We start from the raw sequence: 17,017 nt of genomic DNA on the forward strand, positions 1-17,017 counted from the left end.
CAAAATGTGATGTCCTCATATGTGGACGCCAGGTCCTAGGAGGTTAAACTCAGTTATATACGATTTATTATTAATCGGGTAAACTTGAGGGAAACATTTGTATATATTTGATAAATATAAACCTTTAGGATTGAAAGAAAATGGATACACTGGTCCAACCTAACATGAAATTATCATTTAGATGCATGTAAAAGTGTTTCTTTCAGTGGGCACATAACTTTTGAAACCCCCAAAGCTGATTGAATGTTTGTTTTTTACAGCTGATCACATACTCATTCTAACACTCAACGACCAGCTCAGATCACTGGGCAGGTCTTCTTTATCAAATCTCTTTTATTTCCCGTAGTGAGTGGCCCAGTGTCAGACTTAACTGCAGGATCTCTCAGTGCTAAATGAACGTTTTCTCCTAAGTTGTGCATGTATAAAGTTAAACTGGAAAAGGGCTGCGTAACGTCTTGTTTTTGTTGGCAGAAAGAACCACAGTCGTTATCACGAACTGCACTCCATGCATTTAGCCACAGCTGTGCACTCAGGAACATTTTGACATTTTAATCTGTTAAAGATCAGGTGCACTTTGTATAAGCACTCTGATATAAAAGGTCATATGTACCGTTTATGTATCTGTGCAGTATGGGTTAGCATTTTTTTCAGCAGAATTGTTTAATTCTATGATACATGCTAAATATTAGAGCAGTCATTATGGTTCTTTCTTGCATCATGAAAACTATCAGGGTCTTAAAAGTGATATCGTCATTAGGCTTTTGCTTTAACCAGTCCAAACTTAAAAACTATGTGCATTAAATCTGAGAATTGAGTGGGCTTGTATACAGTATCTATTTGGTGATTCAGTGGATAGTGACTTGTTATTTTAAAGATGAATTTAGTCATCACCAAGATTGTGTCATATTGAAGATAACTGAAGAAGTGTTTGTTAAAGAAGTGGTGTTTTCTATTGTTATTGCTGCCAGTGCAGTGCGTCTTTGAAAGTTCAAGTGCCAGATGACGTTGAAAGCAGGGTCTGTGGTTTTCAAGTTCACTCAAAGTGGAATTTTCTGACATCAAGTTGCGTTTACAACACTCTTATCTCACTCTCTGTTTTACAATGTACAATACAATCAAATTCACAAGGGGTCTGTGGTTTATTGCAAGATTGGTTTGATTGAATTTCAACTAGTTCTTCAGTACTGTGTTTTGAGGACCCCTCATTTGAGGAAGTCTTTGTGTACTCTCAGTTTTGTTTTAGAGTGAAGTGGCTGACTGGTTTTTAGAAGAACCAAGTCTTTGATCAAGAGATTTAATTCACGTTAATCATTCCTTCTGCAGCACTTCAAAAATTATTCAGTCCTGCTCCTAGTTTATTTAATGGCTCAGTATCACTAAAATAGAAATAGACAAAGAAAAAAAGTAACTAAGAAATGTTAGTGGTTGCTTGATTATTACATTTAATTTTTCTTTCAGATTTGGTGACCAGTTTTAAGTAGTTGCAGCATTCGAGGTTGCTCGGTGTTTGAGTGTGCCTTCACCCTCAACTTGTGGGCGACCACTTTAAATTGCAAAACAATTACACAATTCCCTTTGTGGGAGGCAACAATTGTAGTCCAACTCAGATTGAATGCAGTCACTCTTAACAAATTGGGACGGTTTGAAAATAATTTCCATTGAATTCATTAATTGCCTACACATTGCACTCAGCCTGCGCTGATCAGTGCATCTGATGTGCAATGTGTGTGTGTCTCTTTGGAATAGGGAATTTGGCTTACCTGGTTGTATTCTGATGCAAGGTTGTAGAGTTCCTGTCTTCTTTTACAGTTAAATTTACTGTCCTACATTAAGCAATATCACTTCTCCACTGTCTCCGGAGGAATTTCCTTATTTCCATTTCAGATTACTTGGGTTCTGACTGGACTCTTAATGTAAATACTTTCTGTAGTTTCTCTGTAGATGGAGCCAGAATTGCAAAAGATTACAAAAGATTGACGATTTTTTTTTGCCAATTTATCTCAGTTCATTGCTGTATTTCACAAACTGCTGCATGTATTTGCCAGCTTGACCCCATTCAATCTCAAACTGACTGCAGGCTGGCTCTGTATTATTGCCGTGTTATTGCTGTCTTCCCACACCAAAGTTACTTTGAAGATGGTAACAGTCGCAGTCGTGTCACAGTCGTGGTTCTCTGTCTTTAAAGCAACCATTTCAAAGGCAACAAGAGTTTCCCAAGTTTGAATGTGGCATGAGTAAACAGGACAGAGGACTAAACCTCCAGTTTCTGCATCTCTACATTACCCTGCTAATTTTTGATGTTCAGTGTGGCACGACCCTGTGTGTGTTACTTCTTTTGAAGGATCCTCAGGTTACAGAGCAGGCTGCAGCTAAGTATGATTGACTTGCTCTCCACAGTCAGAATGAAACTGATTGGTGTCGAAAGCCCTCAGCTGTCCACTCACATTGCTACTGGGCACAAGCTGAGAAGTGAATAGCTCACAAGACCCCATTGAGGGAAGAATGTGAATGGACCAGTGCTCTGTTTACACAGATTGATGGACTGGCTGACTGATTCTGCCCCTGCGCAGCAGAAATGATCCTTATAAAGAGTAATAAAAACATCACCTAGATTCTAGTGACAGTTACAGCAGGAGGAAGTTCATTTTAGTATTAGAGCTTACTAAAGCATACATCTCATTATAGTAGCTCTGGAGATGAGTTTTATATGAAATGTGGAGCACTTGAGAATATGTGAATTGTCTGTGATTAATCTGTGTGCTTTGGGTTGTAGAAAAACCAAGGCACTTTCTCACCCATTGGGAATATAATAAAATCCAGAACAATAGGAGTGTGTTTGATTTAGGGCTCTGTTTTGGCACATGCTCATCACTGGTGAACAAGCATTTTTGTGTGTGTGTGTGTGTGTGTGGGTGGGGGGTAAAGGGGGTACTGTAAAGGTTATACGCTCACTTGCACCATTACCTACTTTGTATCTTGGCGATTCGATTATTCACTTAACTTAGTGGAAAGTTGCAGTACAGCATGTACTTTGCAAATGAGGCAGAATATTGCAGTGAGTTTTCCTGATAGGGCTTGCTCTCCACCTGCTTGAAGCAGGTTAACAGCTCAGCAATTCTCTGTTCTGTAATATTGTTCAAGCTGGTTGCCAGCAGAGACATTGAGGTACAGGCATAAGCTACTAGCTGCAATAGAATAGCAAGAATCACCCCGCTAATAATGCTGTATTTCTCAGTTTATCATTATCTGGCCTAAACATGTAGAATTCAATTATAAAGACAAGAAAAGGATAAATTAAGAGTTGTGTGTGAGCTCATAGCTTACCAAATAGAAGGCAACAGGTCATTCTCTCAACTTAAATTGATTATATCTACTGTCCAGCTGCAATTTCACAGAACTACTTCACTGTCTCTTAATTTAATCTATTAATTTATTTACTAATGGAACCAGCTACAAACTCACAGCATAGGTTATATGAGCAAAACACTGACCTGTTAAAATTTACCTTTTTATTAACACACAGTGACAGCAGTCTTACCCTGGTATCTTTATTCAGAAGAACCATGTTTTTTGTCACAGCAGGTTGAAATTTTGGAGGTGGCGGTTTGCATTTGCATGTAAAGCTGTGAAATATGAAATGAACATTAGCAAAAACATTATCTTCTCTTGACAGTTTGTTGCACTGTGGTTTTGATATTTACAACTCTGCATGTCCCAGACAATGAAGAAACTTATTTGTCTGTCCCCACCCTATATCCTGCTGTGTTATTTTTAGTCATATTGGTATCAACATCACTGTATCTGGCACTGGCTGAATATTTGTCTTCTCTAGTTATGTGAAGATGGCACATCATCAAGGCTAAAAATCTAATTCATAAATCCAATTTAAAAAGATCCAAACACTGAAAAATATTTCAGCAGTTGCTGCATAGAGATTACATGGTATGTGTTAGCTTATGCAAAAAAATAAAATAAAATACAGTACGAGTTAAATAATCTGTAGAGAGTCTTTTCGGAGAGACTGTAATTCAGGTGATATTATAGTTATGATTTACAAATTCAATATGTGTCATATGGCCATCTTAAACTTTCTGTTTTTAATAGAGACACTCCCTAAGTGTGTCTGTGCATATGTTTGTGTGTGTGTACCACAGGCAGATTGTGGGTTGCAACTTCGTCATGATCAGCCCATCCAAACAGCATGAGTGACTGATTGATATATTTATCACAGGAAACCAAAGATGAAAAATAAAAAACATAACAACATAACACTTATAGTGCATACTTGTCCAGCTTTTAAATAATTTGAGTAATACCATTTGTAAATGTTTGAACTCTCAGTTTTTCACGCATCTTCAAAGCCCTGTTTAGGACGTTAAATACTTTAAATAGACTCTTTACTTTGTTTTAGAGTTAAAGTTAGGTTAAGGTGTAGGTTTAGGGTAGGGTTAGAGTGAGAGTTGACTGTTATTCTTGGTGATAGAACCTGGCGGTTTGAGGTTCAGTAATGCATATATCTTAGTCAGTGTCCTCACAAAGATGTGATTAAAGTGCCCTACACACATACTCACATAGCAGGTAGTCATTGTAAGGGAAAAACTGGAAACTGAGAACCAGTTTTAGAATGAAAAACTCCATTTGATTTTTAAACATAAGTAGAAACTAATTTTCTGCTCAGTTAAATATTTTCAAGTGATTTAATTAACAGTTTATTGCAGGAATAATGGTTAGGTCTGCCCACACAGCTGCTTTTCCTGCTTTACACAACATATCAGCAATGTACAGTTAGAACACCACAGCCTCTTCATGTTTTATGGATTCATTCGTGTAGTGAAAGGATTTTTGATATTTACTCCAAAATTAGCTTTGACCTGCTACCTGTCTTCTCTGCATTATTTAGCATCTTTAGCACAGTACTACCTAGAGTCACACTGGAGTGTTTCCCACTGCCATGAGCCAAAGTTCACTGCGGGAGATAAATTTAGAATAGAAATATAGATTAGACTAGAATTGTCCTTTATTGTCCCTTGTTGGAGAAATTTGCGTGTTCCAGCAGCAAAGTGACAGGCAGATGGAGCATGTATACACTATATTAAAGAATATACAATAAAAAAAAACAAGAAATAAGAGACTGTATAACATAAGAAAAAAGGATACACTACAGTTATTAAAAATAGCATACTCAGATTCAAAGAAATGTGCTTCCGAGTAGGATCCTTTTTTTTTTTTTTTTTTTTTTAAAGCTGTACTTCGTGAGATACTCCTAGGAATCAGAGCAGTTGCATGTCTTTGTTTACTTTGTAATCTTGGGCATCCCGTAGATGTTGATAATGATCTCAGATTTTTCTATGGAAGAAGCCGAAAACACTAACATCATTGTAAAGTGCTCATGTTTGCTCACAGTAAACAGTTCATGGCTACTCCTGAATTGGGCAAAATGTGACAAACTTACCTTTATCTACAATCACTTTCAGGTAATCTTAAATGTACATTAAATTCCTGTGTTTATTCACTGTTAGCATAGCTTTAAATATTTATTTATTTATTTATTTTTATTTCAGGATTAATTTCCAAAGTTACTGCAAGTTCCGCACCTCCATAGGAGTTTGCTTTAAGGATGATGCCTTAATCCTGAAGGTGTCAGCACTATAGTGAACCACTTTGAAGCTGAAACACATTCTAATGTTTAAAGTAAAGAGCGTAGAAAATGACTATAGACTTTTGTACAGTCATTGTTTGAAATGCACATCAGGTCTGATCCTTTAAAGACCCTAATTATGAACTTCTCAATAAGTAAGGGGCACAGGATGCCAGGAAGTAATTTATCTGAAAACCTAATAATAAACATAATTCTAGCAAACTTGTAAAATCGCAGTAATTGAAAGACAGTTGAGATAACTGCACACTAGAACAGAAAACCAAGGTGTGCGGAAAAGCAAAGTTATAGATATTATTATCTATGCACAGCTTCAGGCTATGCATGATGAGATAAACAGTAAGTCATTCAGCTACTTTAGCTGAGAGACCCTCACTGGCTTTGTGTTATTGGAAGGCAGCTTATGCTGTCCTGCCAAGACTTCTGTTGTAATAATATCACACTCATATCACTGTTTGCTAAGGGGATTTCCAGTGTGGATGGTTGTTACTATTCGCGGTGTTTTCTGAGAACTAATCATGTTCTTTACCTTTTTTTTCTCATTTATATTTATCGCCATGATTAATCTTGTCTTTTTCCATTGTGTAGGCAAACTACTTGTTCTCACACTAACTCCCCATCTACTTGATTGAGGAAAAATAAGTTTAACAAAGACCTCATTGTTGTCTTGTTTTGTTTTTTTAAGTTAACCTACTTATTAGAGGTGGGAATCACCATACATCCCACGATACGATATTATCACAATACTTAACGCACGATACGATATTATTGCAATTTTTTAAAATATTTTGCGATATTCAGATTCTGTACATAAAGGTAAACTTTATCAATATTCATTTTCTCTAATATCAAAGTCTCGCACTCAGTCTTTCTCTCATTTCAGTCAGTTTTGTTGTTGACAAACTGAACGGTTTGTATTACAGTCTAGTCCAACTTAACTGAATGCAACCATCTGGTACAATTATAGCTATTCTGCACTATGCAATATGAAAACTATGCAGCCCCTTCAGCAACTGAAGAATTTGAAAGTAAATTAAAACAAAATATAATTTTATATTAAATAAAAAAGTTTTAAACTTAATTAAAATAAAACATGTCTTAAATTAAAATAAGTAAACTGTCATGTTTATTGCTGCCAAAAAACGTTAAACACATTTGGACAGTGAAGGAATGTCAGGATTCTTTCTCAGAAAAGGATCAACATGCTCTGAAGTCAGAGCACAAAAACCCTTTTGTAATAAAATATCGATTTCTGCTGTCCCTGTATCGATACATTATTAGCGAACAAAATATCACGATACTACACAGTATCGATTTTTTCCCCCACCCCTACTACTTATCAGCCAGACGCCCCTTTCATCCGCAAAAATTCAAACGAAAAATCGATGGCTGCATAAGTAACCAAGTGAGAGAATTGGTTATATAAAACAATAACCAAGATAAAGATAACATATTCTCAGCAAATACTGAATGTGTGACCACGTACAATCTCAAATATTGAATATTTGGCAACATGTCATTTTGTTGTTCATTAATAAATGAACAATTTTCAGCTATTTATTAATAAGTGACTTTATGTGTATATATATATATATATATGTATATATTGTACTATTCTTAGTTAGCGTATTGTCTGTCTTGTTAATGTTTGTTTATAATGGAGCACTGTAACAAAAAAATAATTCCCCCAGGGATCAATAAAGTATTTTGATTCTGATTCTGATTGAAATCAGAGGAACCATGTTTCCATAGTTTGGTTTCCTTACACTGGATTAGGACTGCCCTTTCATCCCCTTGATGTATTTTGACCTTAAATCAATCAGGCCTGCTGATCTAATCCTTTGAATAGATTTGGACGTTTCCAATCCTTCAGTTCTGAGCCCTGGAACATGATTGGGTGAGACGAATATGGGATGGTCCTTTTATAGTTCCACCTTTACAAGGGTTTAGTTTTGCTTTCATTTTGACTGTGCTTTTACCACTCATAGACGAGTAAGCTTGTTGCGTTATGATGACTTGTACTCAGGAAGAAACTGAAAATATCGCAGGAGTTCTATTGGACAGTTTCAGATATTAGCACAGTAGACAAAGTGAAGGTTGTTATTCGGGAGAAATGGATCTTTGAAACGGGTAGGAGCTGCTCTTATTCTCTGTACTTAGACTTTCTGTTGATAGCTCTCGCTTACCCTCTGGGTTTTTCTAATCTTGTCTATCTCTGCCTGTCTGTCCTGAGATACATGTTTAGCTTGTTTCTTTTAATCCCTGGTGCCTGTTTTTTGTTATTATTTATTTACTAAGACAAAGATTTCAAGAGTTACAAGAGACTAGATTGGGCTTAAAACTAGCTTGAAAATGCCATAAGGGAACAAACTGAAAGTGTTCCGCCTTCACCTGTTAGGCGTGTGTGGAATTTAAAAAAAAATGTTTTGTAACACAGTATTATAACTTTAGACCATTAACTTTTAGTTAGACAATACTAAATAACAAACAGCACCCGGCACGCTTGTCTTGGAGTACTTTGGTGTACTACTTAAATGTCAGCTTCACATGTCTGCTACTTACTGTACAGGTATAAAAGCCTGTGAACTTTGGCAGCTTTAAGGTGTTTGTAGCTGAATGAGTATAAACCTTGTTATTATTTGAAAAAGCTATGTGTAACAGTTAAACAGACTAAACTTTGTCTTTCTTTCTAGGCAGTACCACTTAAACGGCAGAGCTTTCACCAACATTCCAGATATGCCAGTGGATATATACCCGGGAATCTCTGACATGGACTTTCCCGGCCTCAACTTCTCTAGGAATGGAGAGTTTACCCAGGTTGGTTTTTATTTAGCACTTGTACATGCTGACCTACAGATGGTCTCACCGGAACAGTTTTTATTTCACAAGTCTTTGGAAATCTACTGAAGAAAGGGTGGACATTTTTTCCAAAAGATGTTCCCTCATTTGCTGGATTTGTGATGATATTGGAATGGCTTCAAGAATCGGGATGAAGATAGTCTTATAAATACAGAAAGATGTATTTGTCTTGCAGTTTTGTTTTGAGTTTTTTCGTTTATTTGTTTTGTCTACCACTCTCATTTACTTGCTCATCATAGGGAAGGATAATACCTCCCACTCACCCCTTTCATCTTGCCTTTCATGTGTATTAAGTTGAGCCTTAATTTACCGTAGAGAAACCTTATTAAAGCCTGATGTTGTCTAGACGACTGCAGCAGCACCTGCCCAATTCCTGTCAAGGCATGTCATTAATAGGAAGCTATAATTGTGTGATCCTCTCTTCTATGGTTTTATGCCTTTAGAAGTCGGCGTTTTAGTCATGCTTCAAATCATTTTACAAATATTAAGCATCTTAGAAAGTCCTGGAAGTTTTTTCAGCTACTGTGAATTATTTCAGTGCCTGTGAGACTATGCTTAACTTGGACATTCATTCAAAAATGGGAAATACTTAAACAGGGGCATTGAAGACACAGACCTCTACCCATACCCATTACTTTGCATAATTTGCATTTTTTATTTCTAAGTACTTTTGTGTCCATTCAGCCAGTACTTTATAGCTAGTATTGTATGAACAGGAGCCATTGTAATTGCACAGACCAGTGAATTTCTAATCTGAATCCATTTTGAGTTTATGAGTGTCATTATGGAACCACATTAAAACACAATATGCTATGATGATGAGTTTTAAAGAAGAGAGCCACTAACTAGAGAAGGCGTAGCTGTCCGGGCTTTCCTTAGTCCAGCATAAAGCCAAAGCAGCCACAGTGGTGGCTCAAGATAAGGGATCCTTGCTTTGCATATGCATTTTTTCTATAACATATTTCCTCATTATGTTCCTACGAGGCAACTCTTTAAACAGTAGTTCTAATAAAAATGTAGAAAATGCAGATTGTAAAAAATAATAATGTTTTTCAATCCTGGTGCATGAAATACACTTCTGGACATGACTATAATTAATTGGACAAATCTATCTTTAGTCAGAAGAGATGCTGGAACAGCTCCTTGCCGTAGCAAATTGACAGCATAGCCTGGCCAGTGAACAATGTATTGTCTGTAGATAAAAGCATGCATTTACATTCTATGATAAAGAAATCATAGAATAAAAAAATTCTAATAACAAGTTCTCATATAGTTTTTGCTCAGATGTTTTGCATCAACCAGAAGAACTAAAAGATCTTAAATACATTTAATGAACGTGCACATTATAGGTACGTTATGACAAAGCTGCAAGGATAATTCAGAGTTTTTTGTTGTTGATATCCAGTTTCCAGACACATCATTTGTAGTCCATCATTACTAGCAGTTTCAAATGAAGCACAAGCAGACACAGAATCTACACGCAAGAGTTTCACTTCATGTTTGGCTCCAGATGTTTGAATGAGTCTAATAATTCTCTCTTTAAAAAAAAAAGAAAAAAAAAGGCAAGGTTTTATTGGTTTGTAAGACTGGTGGGAGGGGTTTAAAATCAAAAGCTACACATGTCATATATTATACAAAAGAAAGTTACGTGTCATGCGCGTGTATTGTAGTGCTTACATGGATTGTGTGATTCATGTGGGGTTTCCCTAGTTTTCCAAATGCATGTTTTAGCCTGTCTGGATTGAGCTTTCTTCTGTAAAGTAATCATACAGGGCTCCTGAGTGTATGACACAGATGTCTAATTATCTGTAGGTACATAATTAGAAAACAGTTGTTGTGAGATTTAGTTTAGATTACCTCTTTTCACAAGCAGTAAGTAGTGGAGATTTGTTTTCGTGGTGTCAAAAATATGTGATGTTAAAATGCTTGCTTGTGCCTGTTTGCGGCAGCGAGATCTTTTGTGCTTATATTGTGCTTTCTCAGCTCTTCTTTCTGGTTTTAGACACTCCCTGCCATGTGAGGCATGGGGGAGAAAATGTAAGTCATGGGGTCATCATGACTAATCTGCCAACTCACACTCAGCTCACTTCATCCTCCATTTCATTCCCCCATTCCGTGGTGATCCTGCCATGTTTTTCCTGTGTCCATCCACAATCAGAAAGCAGAATTTCTTGTTTTTTCCCCCCCACTGTTGATTCATGACAATACAGAAAACATTTAGGCATATTTGACTAGGCAGAGTTTTTGATGGGATCGTTTGGTTTTGTCAAGTGACTGCCGTGTTTACCTCAGCAATTTCTTTGTTTCAGTTACAGCTGTAGGGTCATTAGGAAAATCTCTTTTGGTTTGCTGTCTTCCCACAATGTTACAGTTTGTTTATGCAGCTAACCAGCATATGACCAGGAAGTGTAACTCTGGATTGCTGTAATTCTGAAAACAGTTGATTATTTGTGTTAGAATCAGTAGACTTCCTGTTTATATTCCCGTTAATATTATTTTTATATGACTTTTCTCGAAGTTACTAATAAATAAAATGGACATGTGGCCACTGTATTGTGATCAGGATAAGGTTGTTGAAACATCATAACCAATGCACACAATGCACATCATAAGTAATTAGGACATATTAAATGTGAGAGATTTAAACAATGGCTGAATAAAATTACCTACACGTTATATGAACTGAAGCTTTGCCAATATGTGCTGTCTTTCGCTGGAAACTTCCCCCAGAAATAACAGTTGGCATAAAATACCTTTTCTGGGAGTTATAGTACCACCAAGAAGCTATAAACTAAGGCATTACCAAAACAGTCAGCTTGGACACAGTAAAACTGTGATAAACAGTGGAAAAACCATATTGAGGCTAACTTGTATTTACTGGTTTTTATTAACCTCAAGAATTTTAATGCCATTTTTCTTTAGTAGATTCAAACTAGCAACATATTTCCATTCTGCTGACTCTGCTCACTGTAATTAGAAAAAAAAGAGAGCTGCTACTTTGACAAAAACGCAACCGCGTTTTGAAAGAAAGCTATACCCTTTGTCACAGTGATACATGCATACCTACCAAGCCCAAGTTTTGTAATCTGTGGACCTTAAACACGTGAGTCTATGTGACAAAAGTCACAATGACAACAAGATTTACTGGAAGACAATAAAGACAAAACTAACCACTCTGGCTAACCTCAAGGAGTGCACATCACGTCAGAAGCAGACCATACTATCATACATACTATATCCTCTATATATACAGTATACCTACTGTATGTGCACATGTACACACATTGGAGCACATTTAGGCACACTCCTGGTCTTAGTCTCTTACTACATACTCTTGTTCTGTCTCTCCGTGTAATTGCTCTCACGTTTACACTCATAATACTGCCAAGTACATTTCTAGGAAGTGTGCATTTGCATTGAGTCTTCTTAGTTTTGCTTTTTGTAGAACTGAAAATTTCTTATTGCTAAATAAGTCACACTCAAAATTCCAAACGTGAGTAAGTCTTTAGCCAGCTGTTGGCAATTACCTGTAGAAAGATCATTGTCTTTGTCTAAGGTGATATAAACACACTAGATATGTAGTTGAAATGTGATAACATCAAAATATCTATATGGGCAGGCAAAGGAAAGAGAAAAGCAAAGAGAAAGATCCTGTTTAGTCTAAGACCCAGCTGAAAAAATGTTAAGGCCCCTTGGTTCCTGAAAGGCATGCTTTTTTTTAACCTGTGCAACTCTGCAGACCATGAACTAGATCATAACTAAGCTCATATTTTTGCACACAGGTGTAGTTTAAACCTCTCTGTTGCATTTAAGACTCTCATTTTGTAAATTAAAAAGTGTTTGCAATGCATACAGAAATACCCAGCTAATAGAATTATTTTCATTTGTTTTAAAATATTTGGTGAATTTGGTGAATTTGAAAGTTCTCAGGGTGTTTTTGTTGTTTTTCTTGGAGGGGGGCGGGGGTGTTGGAATATGGTGTGCGGTAAGAGGACGATCTGGTTTGTCTTGACTTTCTTTTTTTCTGTGGCAAACCTGTCATGATATAAATCAGTTGGTATTTCTCGGTTACTTCCTTATAAGACACTCCAGCACAGTCATTTGACTGGCCTAGTTTCCGAAGGAGGAGGTCAAAGGTGTTAATTTAAAGGGTTGTTAATAGGTGCACTGTTTTCCGTGAGGACTGTGTGCCTTAATATTAGGTTCGGATAGTTTAACTTCTACTCTCATTTGTTTAGGAACTGAGTATTTCTTAACAAAAAATAATTATTGCAATAGTCAGGTTTTGACTTGCACCCGTGTCTACCTTGCAAGTTAGAGATGATATCATCACAGTGAATGGAAAAATACAATTGTTGGTCCTGTTTGATAAGGGTCATCAAATGTGACAAAGGATTCAAATGATTCAAAGTCATTGAGGGCTAGAATCAAAATCAGATTTGGAAATCAAACCAGCTTTGCTTGTTTGTGGTCTCAGTTAGCCCCATTTCACGTAGCTTCACATTGCCACTTAGCTTTTGTAGATCACTGAAAGCAGCTGTGCGCATATGACAATAAGACTATATCCTGATGTTTTGTATGTAAAGTCAGGAATGCATTCATTTGTGTATTTGAAAGGGTCAGCATAAGACTTACAGGTGACTATCGACATATTTTTGGATTATGTTATTAAACGGCACTTGTTCATATAAGTCATTTAAATGCGAAGTTGATGCACTTCACATTCACCAAGAAGACATAGCTTCTTGTAAACCTTTTATGAGCATGATATGTTTATAGGGTATGTAAACTGTTTAGCTTTATGGGTTAACATTACATCATTAAGCTGTGATACATAGAAGGCTTTGATATTGGCTTGATATTGCCACAACAGTAATATAACTGTTTCATGACTATGTACTTGATCCCGACTGCAAGAGTACAATTTGGAAACTGTAGTTATATAACCCAAACTATTAGTTAATGTCAAGTTGTCATAAAAATGACATTTTTAACTGAGTGACACTTGATGACAGCAGTGATAAACGTTTGAAAAGATTCCACGTTTATGATGGTGTACTTCCCTTTCAAATAAAGTGGTACTTCTTTTGGTTGTGAAGCAGCAAGGTGTGTTTAGGAGTTCGAAAGAAGTACATCAATGATTAATTTCTCCCCAGTGGCCTTCCATGTGAAACGAAACACACGCACACACCCAGACTCACATACATACACAAATTATTCAGAGGATTCCCAGTCATACAATGATGACACCATGGACAGGCGCCACTCTGTCTCTGAGAGCCTGACTCCCCTTCAATTCAGTGAAGATGGACATTACAGTACCTCTCCATGCTTGATATCATGTATTCCTGGAAGCTGGGTGTACAAATAGGCCCCCGTGTTTCACATAAATCACATTATTTCTCTTTTTAAATACCACAATGTTTTCCTTTATGATGGACAGTTGGACAGTTAACATTGCTCTTGTTTTAGAAAAACTGGCACGTTGCTGCCTTTGATAAGCAGTCAGATTCCCAGAATATTGTTGTTTTTTTTTTTGTTGTTTGCATTTTACAATCACACCCATAGTTCCAGTAAGCAGTAATAACTTTTTATGAATAGGTGTGCAGATAGGCTAATCTTTGAAAGACCCCGTGAGATTGAAAACACGCACTTTTAACAATCTCGGCTGTTTTTTCTTTTTTTCATAAAATCTCTTTAATGGTTGTAGAAGAAGCTCTCTTGATCGAAAACTATATCCTATTCTGTGCTGTTATATCTGCAAAAAGGTGTCCTGTCATACCTGACACACCCTTCCCAGAAAGCTTATTTGACAACTTGTTGCATCTGCCTTTGTTAGCTTTTGTGTGTATTAATTTTTACCTTATATTAATCAGCATTTATTAAAAGAATAGTGACTGGCCTAAAAATGAATCTTTCTAGATAAAGAGTCACAAAAAAAGAGTATGAAGTAAGACAGCAAGCCAGGCAGGGATTTGGCCTCTAAATATAATAATGATTAAATAGTGGCCGAGTCCCATTAAACATAGCAGTAAGCAGCAGGGTGTGAGGAGAGGCCAGGTCCAGAGCGCAATACTGTTTACACTACAAATGCGGTTGAGTTACACCATGTACAGTAAAATGGGCCCTACTGCCAGTAACTCTAGTCACTTACCAACAAAAGCATCATTTCCTGAAAGCTCCTCCCCTCCTCCCTCCCTCTTCTCCCCACCTCTCCCCTCCCCTCCTCCTCTGTTCTCACTCGCTCTCCAACCACCTTTTTGAGCTCAGAGGAACTAGTCCACAATCACTATGACTAAACCCCTTATGCAAATACCTGACAGTCCTGGTGAAGCAGGAAGTATGTTTTAGAGTTGCTTGTATCTCTGTTTGTGAGAGGTTGTAGGTGTGAGCTCATTGCCCACAGCAGATCTGTGGTAGAGGCAGATGTGTGCTCTGAACCATAGAGGAACTGTGAAGGGGCTAGTGAGAGTCCTGTGCTGGGTGGGAGCGCACCAGCTGTAAAGTGATTACCAACACTTTAATCAACACATGGAAGAGACTGTCCAGTTCAGGGATTCAAGGTGAAGCAGGAGCGTATGTGTGTGTATATTTTACTCCCCCAAACTGCAGCTGTTGGATCCATGTCTCTCATGCAGTTCTGGACTAAATTTTATGCTCAGCTGGGAAAACCGCTACCAAAGGTACTGTTTGCATCTTGTTGTCATATATTTTAAGTTGAATGAAGAGTGTTGATTTAAGCACTCGCCGTTTTTATTTTCTAATGTCACGATCAGCCCTTGAATACTATGAATAGAAAAGCCTCGTGACTAACTGTAGGCTGTTATTGTGAAGAGTTTTTATTGTCCCTGTCATGGAACTTGATAACAGTTCATTACCCAGCCATCGTTGTATTTTTAATTTCAACTTCCTTGAATTAATTTTATAAACGCTTCCTCTAAAAACAGCGCTGAAGGAGACAGGCCTATGTTGTTTCTTCTATTGTAGTATAGGGTTTTTTATATGGGCTTGGCCTTCTTTGGATTTGATCTGTTTGTAAAGTAACTGTATTGAGACACTTCTGACAGCTGACAAATTCGTACTATATTAAGATGTATTTTAAAAACTTCTTAAATTAGTTTGTAGTAGCGCTTACAAATGCTTGTTTCCTGAACAAGATTGAGATATGTCTCTGATTATGCCCTACACCAAGACTGAAATTGGTGTAGAGCACGAATATGATTAATTCTATTGAAAGAAAGAAGGTTACCTCATCTTTGTTCATTATATCTTTAAGCTTTTTGCTTCCCTATTTAACTGTCTTAGAGTAAATGATTATGAAAGATGGTCTGTTAGTTTTTAGATCAGTTTATGAATATTTTTTGCCGACAGACCAGTCTGCCAGCCAATCATCTGCTGCACACGGCCACAAACTCTGACAAATTATTATGTGCCACACTCCACGCTGTCTACCACTAAGTGCTAGAACCTGATATCTTGTCAGGCTAAATGGCAGTCTTGCCGGTTTTGTGGATGACTATTAAATTTGGCCATTGTTGTGCTGGATTGTAAATAGACCATCATTATTTTTTGAATTATGATTCATTAGACTGCACGGTGTCAGTGAAAATGTGGCAAATTTAATGACTTGATTTGGGGAAAGGCTTGCTGAGCCCATTACCAGTGAATTTCTGATTAAGTCAGTTGGCTAATCCCATGTCAGCATTTCTTCTTTCAGCAAAAATTGAAAAAGGGTCCAGTCATGAGTTCCAAGGAATTTACACATTTTAATCATATTAAAAAAGAGAAAAAAACATCATGCATGGATATTATCAGTGCATGAAAAAATCTTAGGCACACAGTATTTAATCATCTTTCTAACACAAAAGTCAGCTGCACATCTGCACATTATTTGCTGTGGCCTTCCCTCCAATACACAGTGACCATTTAGAGAGTCAGAGTTTAGCATACTAAAGTGTGGCCACCTGTTTGATCAAATTCAAACTTGAACGCATGGAGAAATCTGTAGTAAAAGTTTATCCAAACCTAGAACCTCTTGTTCTAGAGCTTGTTTCTTATTTAAGGTACTAATTACTGTTACATTGCAAGACTGTGAACCTGTCATTTAAGGTGCAGGGAAGCCTCTCGGTGGGCACATGTTGTCAGTTTCCTGGTATTACGTTCAACCTCAAGTGTGACCCCAGGCGTGTACTTGACGGGAAGTGAATAAACAATGATGGTGAGATTAAGTGAGTGCTTCGGGGAGTGTGTGTGTGTGTGTGTGTGTGTGTGTGTGTGTGTGTGTGTGTGTGTGTGTGTGTGTGTGTGTGTGTGTGTGTGTGTGTGTGTGGGGAGGGGGGTACTGGGTCACTGATAAAAGAAGACAAAGGTTGGTTGCAAGATGTGCAGTTTTCTTAGGCTGCAGGTTGGTGCCTCGCTTCACATGCATGCTGTCTTTTTGTATGTAGCAGTGCATAAATGGGTTTGATTGAAAGCAGCATTATATCAAAAAAATATCACATT

General features: G+C 37.2%; 1 protein-coding gene across 6 annotated transcripts in view; it reads left to right on the forward strand.

The window, feature by feature from the left end:
- sbno2b (strawberry notch homolog 2b) overlaps positions 1–17,017 on the forward strand; it is a 64,524-nt gene that overhangs the window by 19,691 nt on the left and 27,816 nt on the right. For 5 of the 6 annotated variants that reach the window (XM_014413008.4, XM_004554877.6, XM_014413011.4 and 2 more), the window contains exon 4: positions 8,350–8,473. In XM_014413008.4, coding sequence (XP_014268494.1) covers positions 8,350–8,473 — 124 coding nt within the window. Of the gene's footprint in view, positions 1–8,349; positions 8,474–14,791; positions 15,199–17,017 lie in introns of those variants that run through there. The other variant, XM_014413012.4, reaches the window with a different exon arrangement.

The sequence above is a fragment of the Maylandia zebra genome, linkage group LG23 (assembly GCF_041146795.1).
Source record: "Maylandia zebra isolate NMK-2024a linkage group LG23, Mzebra_GT3a, whole genome shotgun sequence".
NCBI lineage: Eukaryota > Metazoa > Chordata > Actinopteri > Cichliformes > Cichlidae > Maylandia > Maylandia zebra.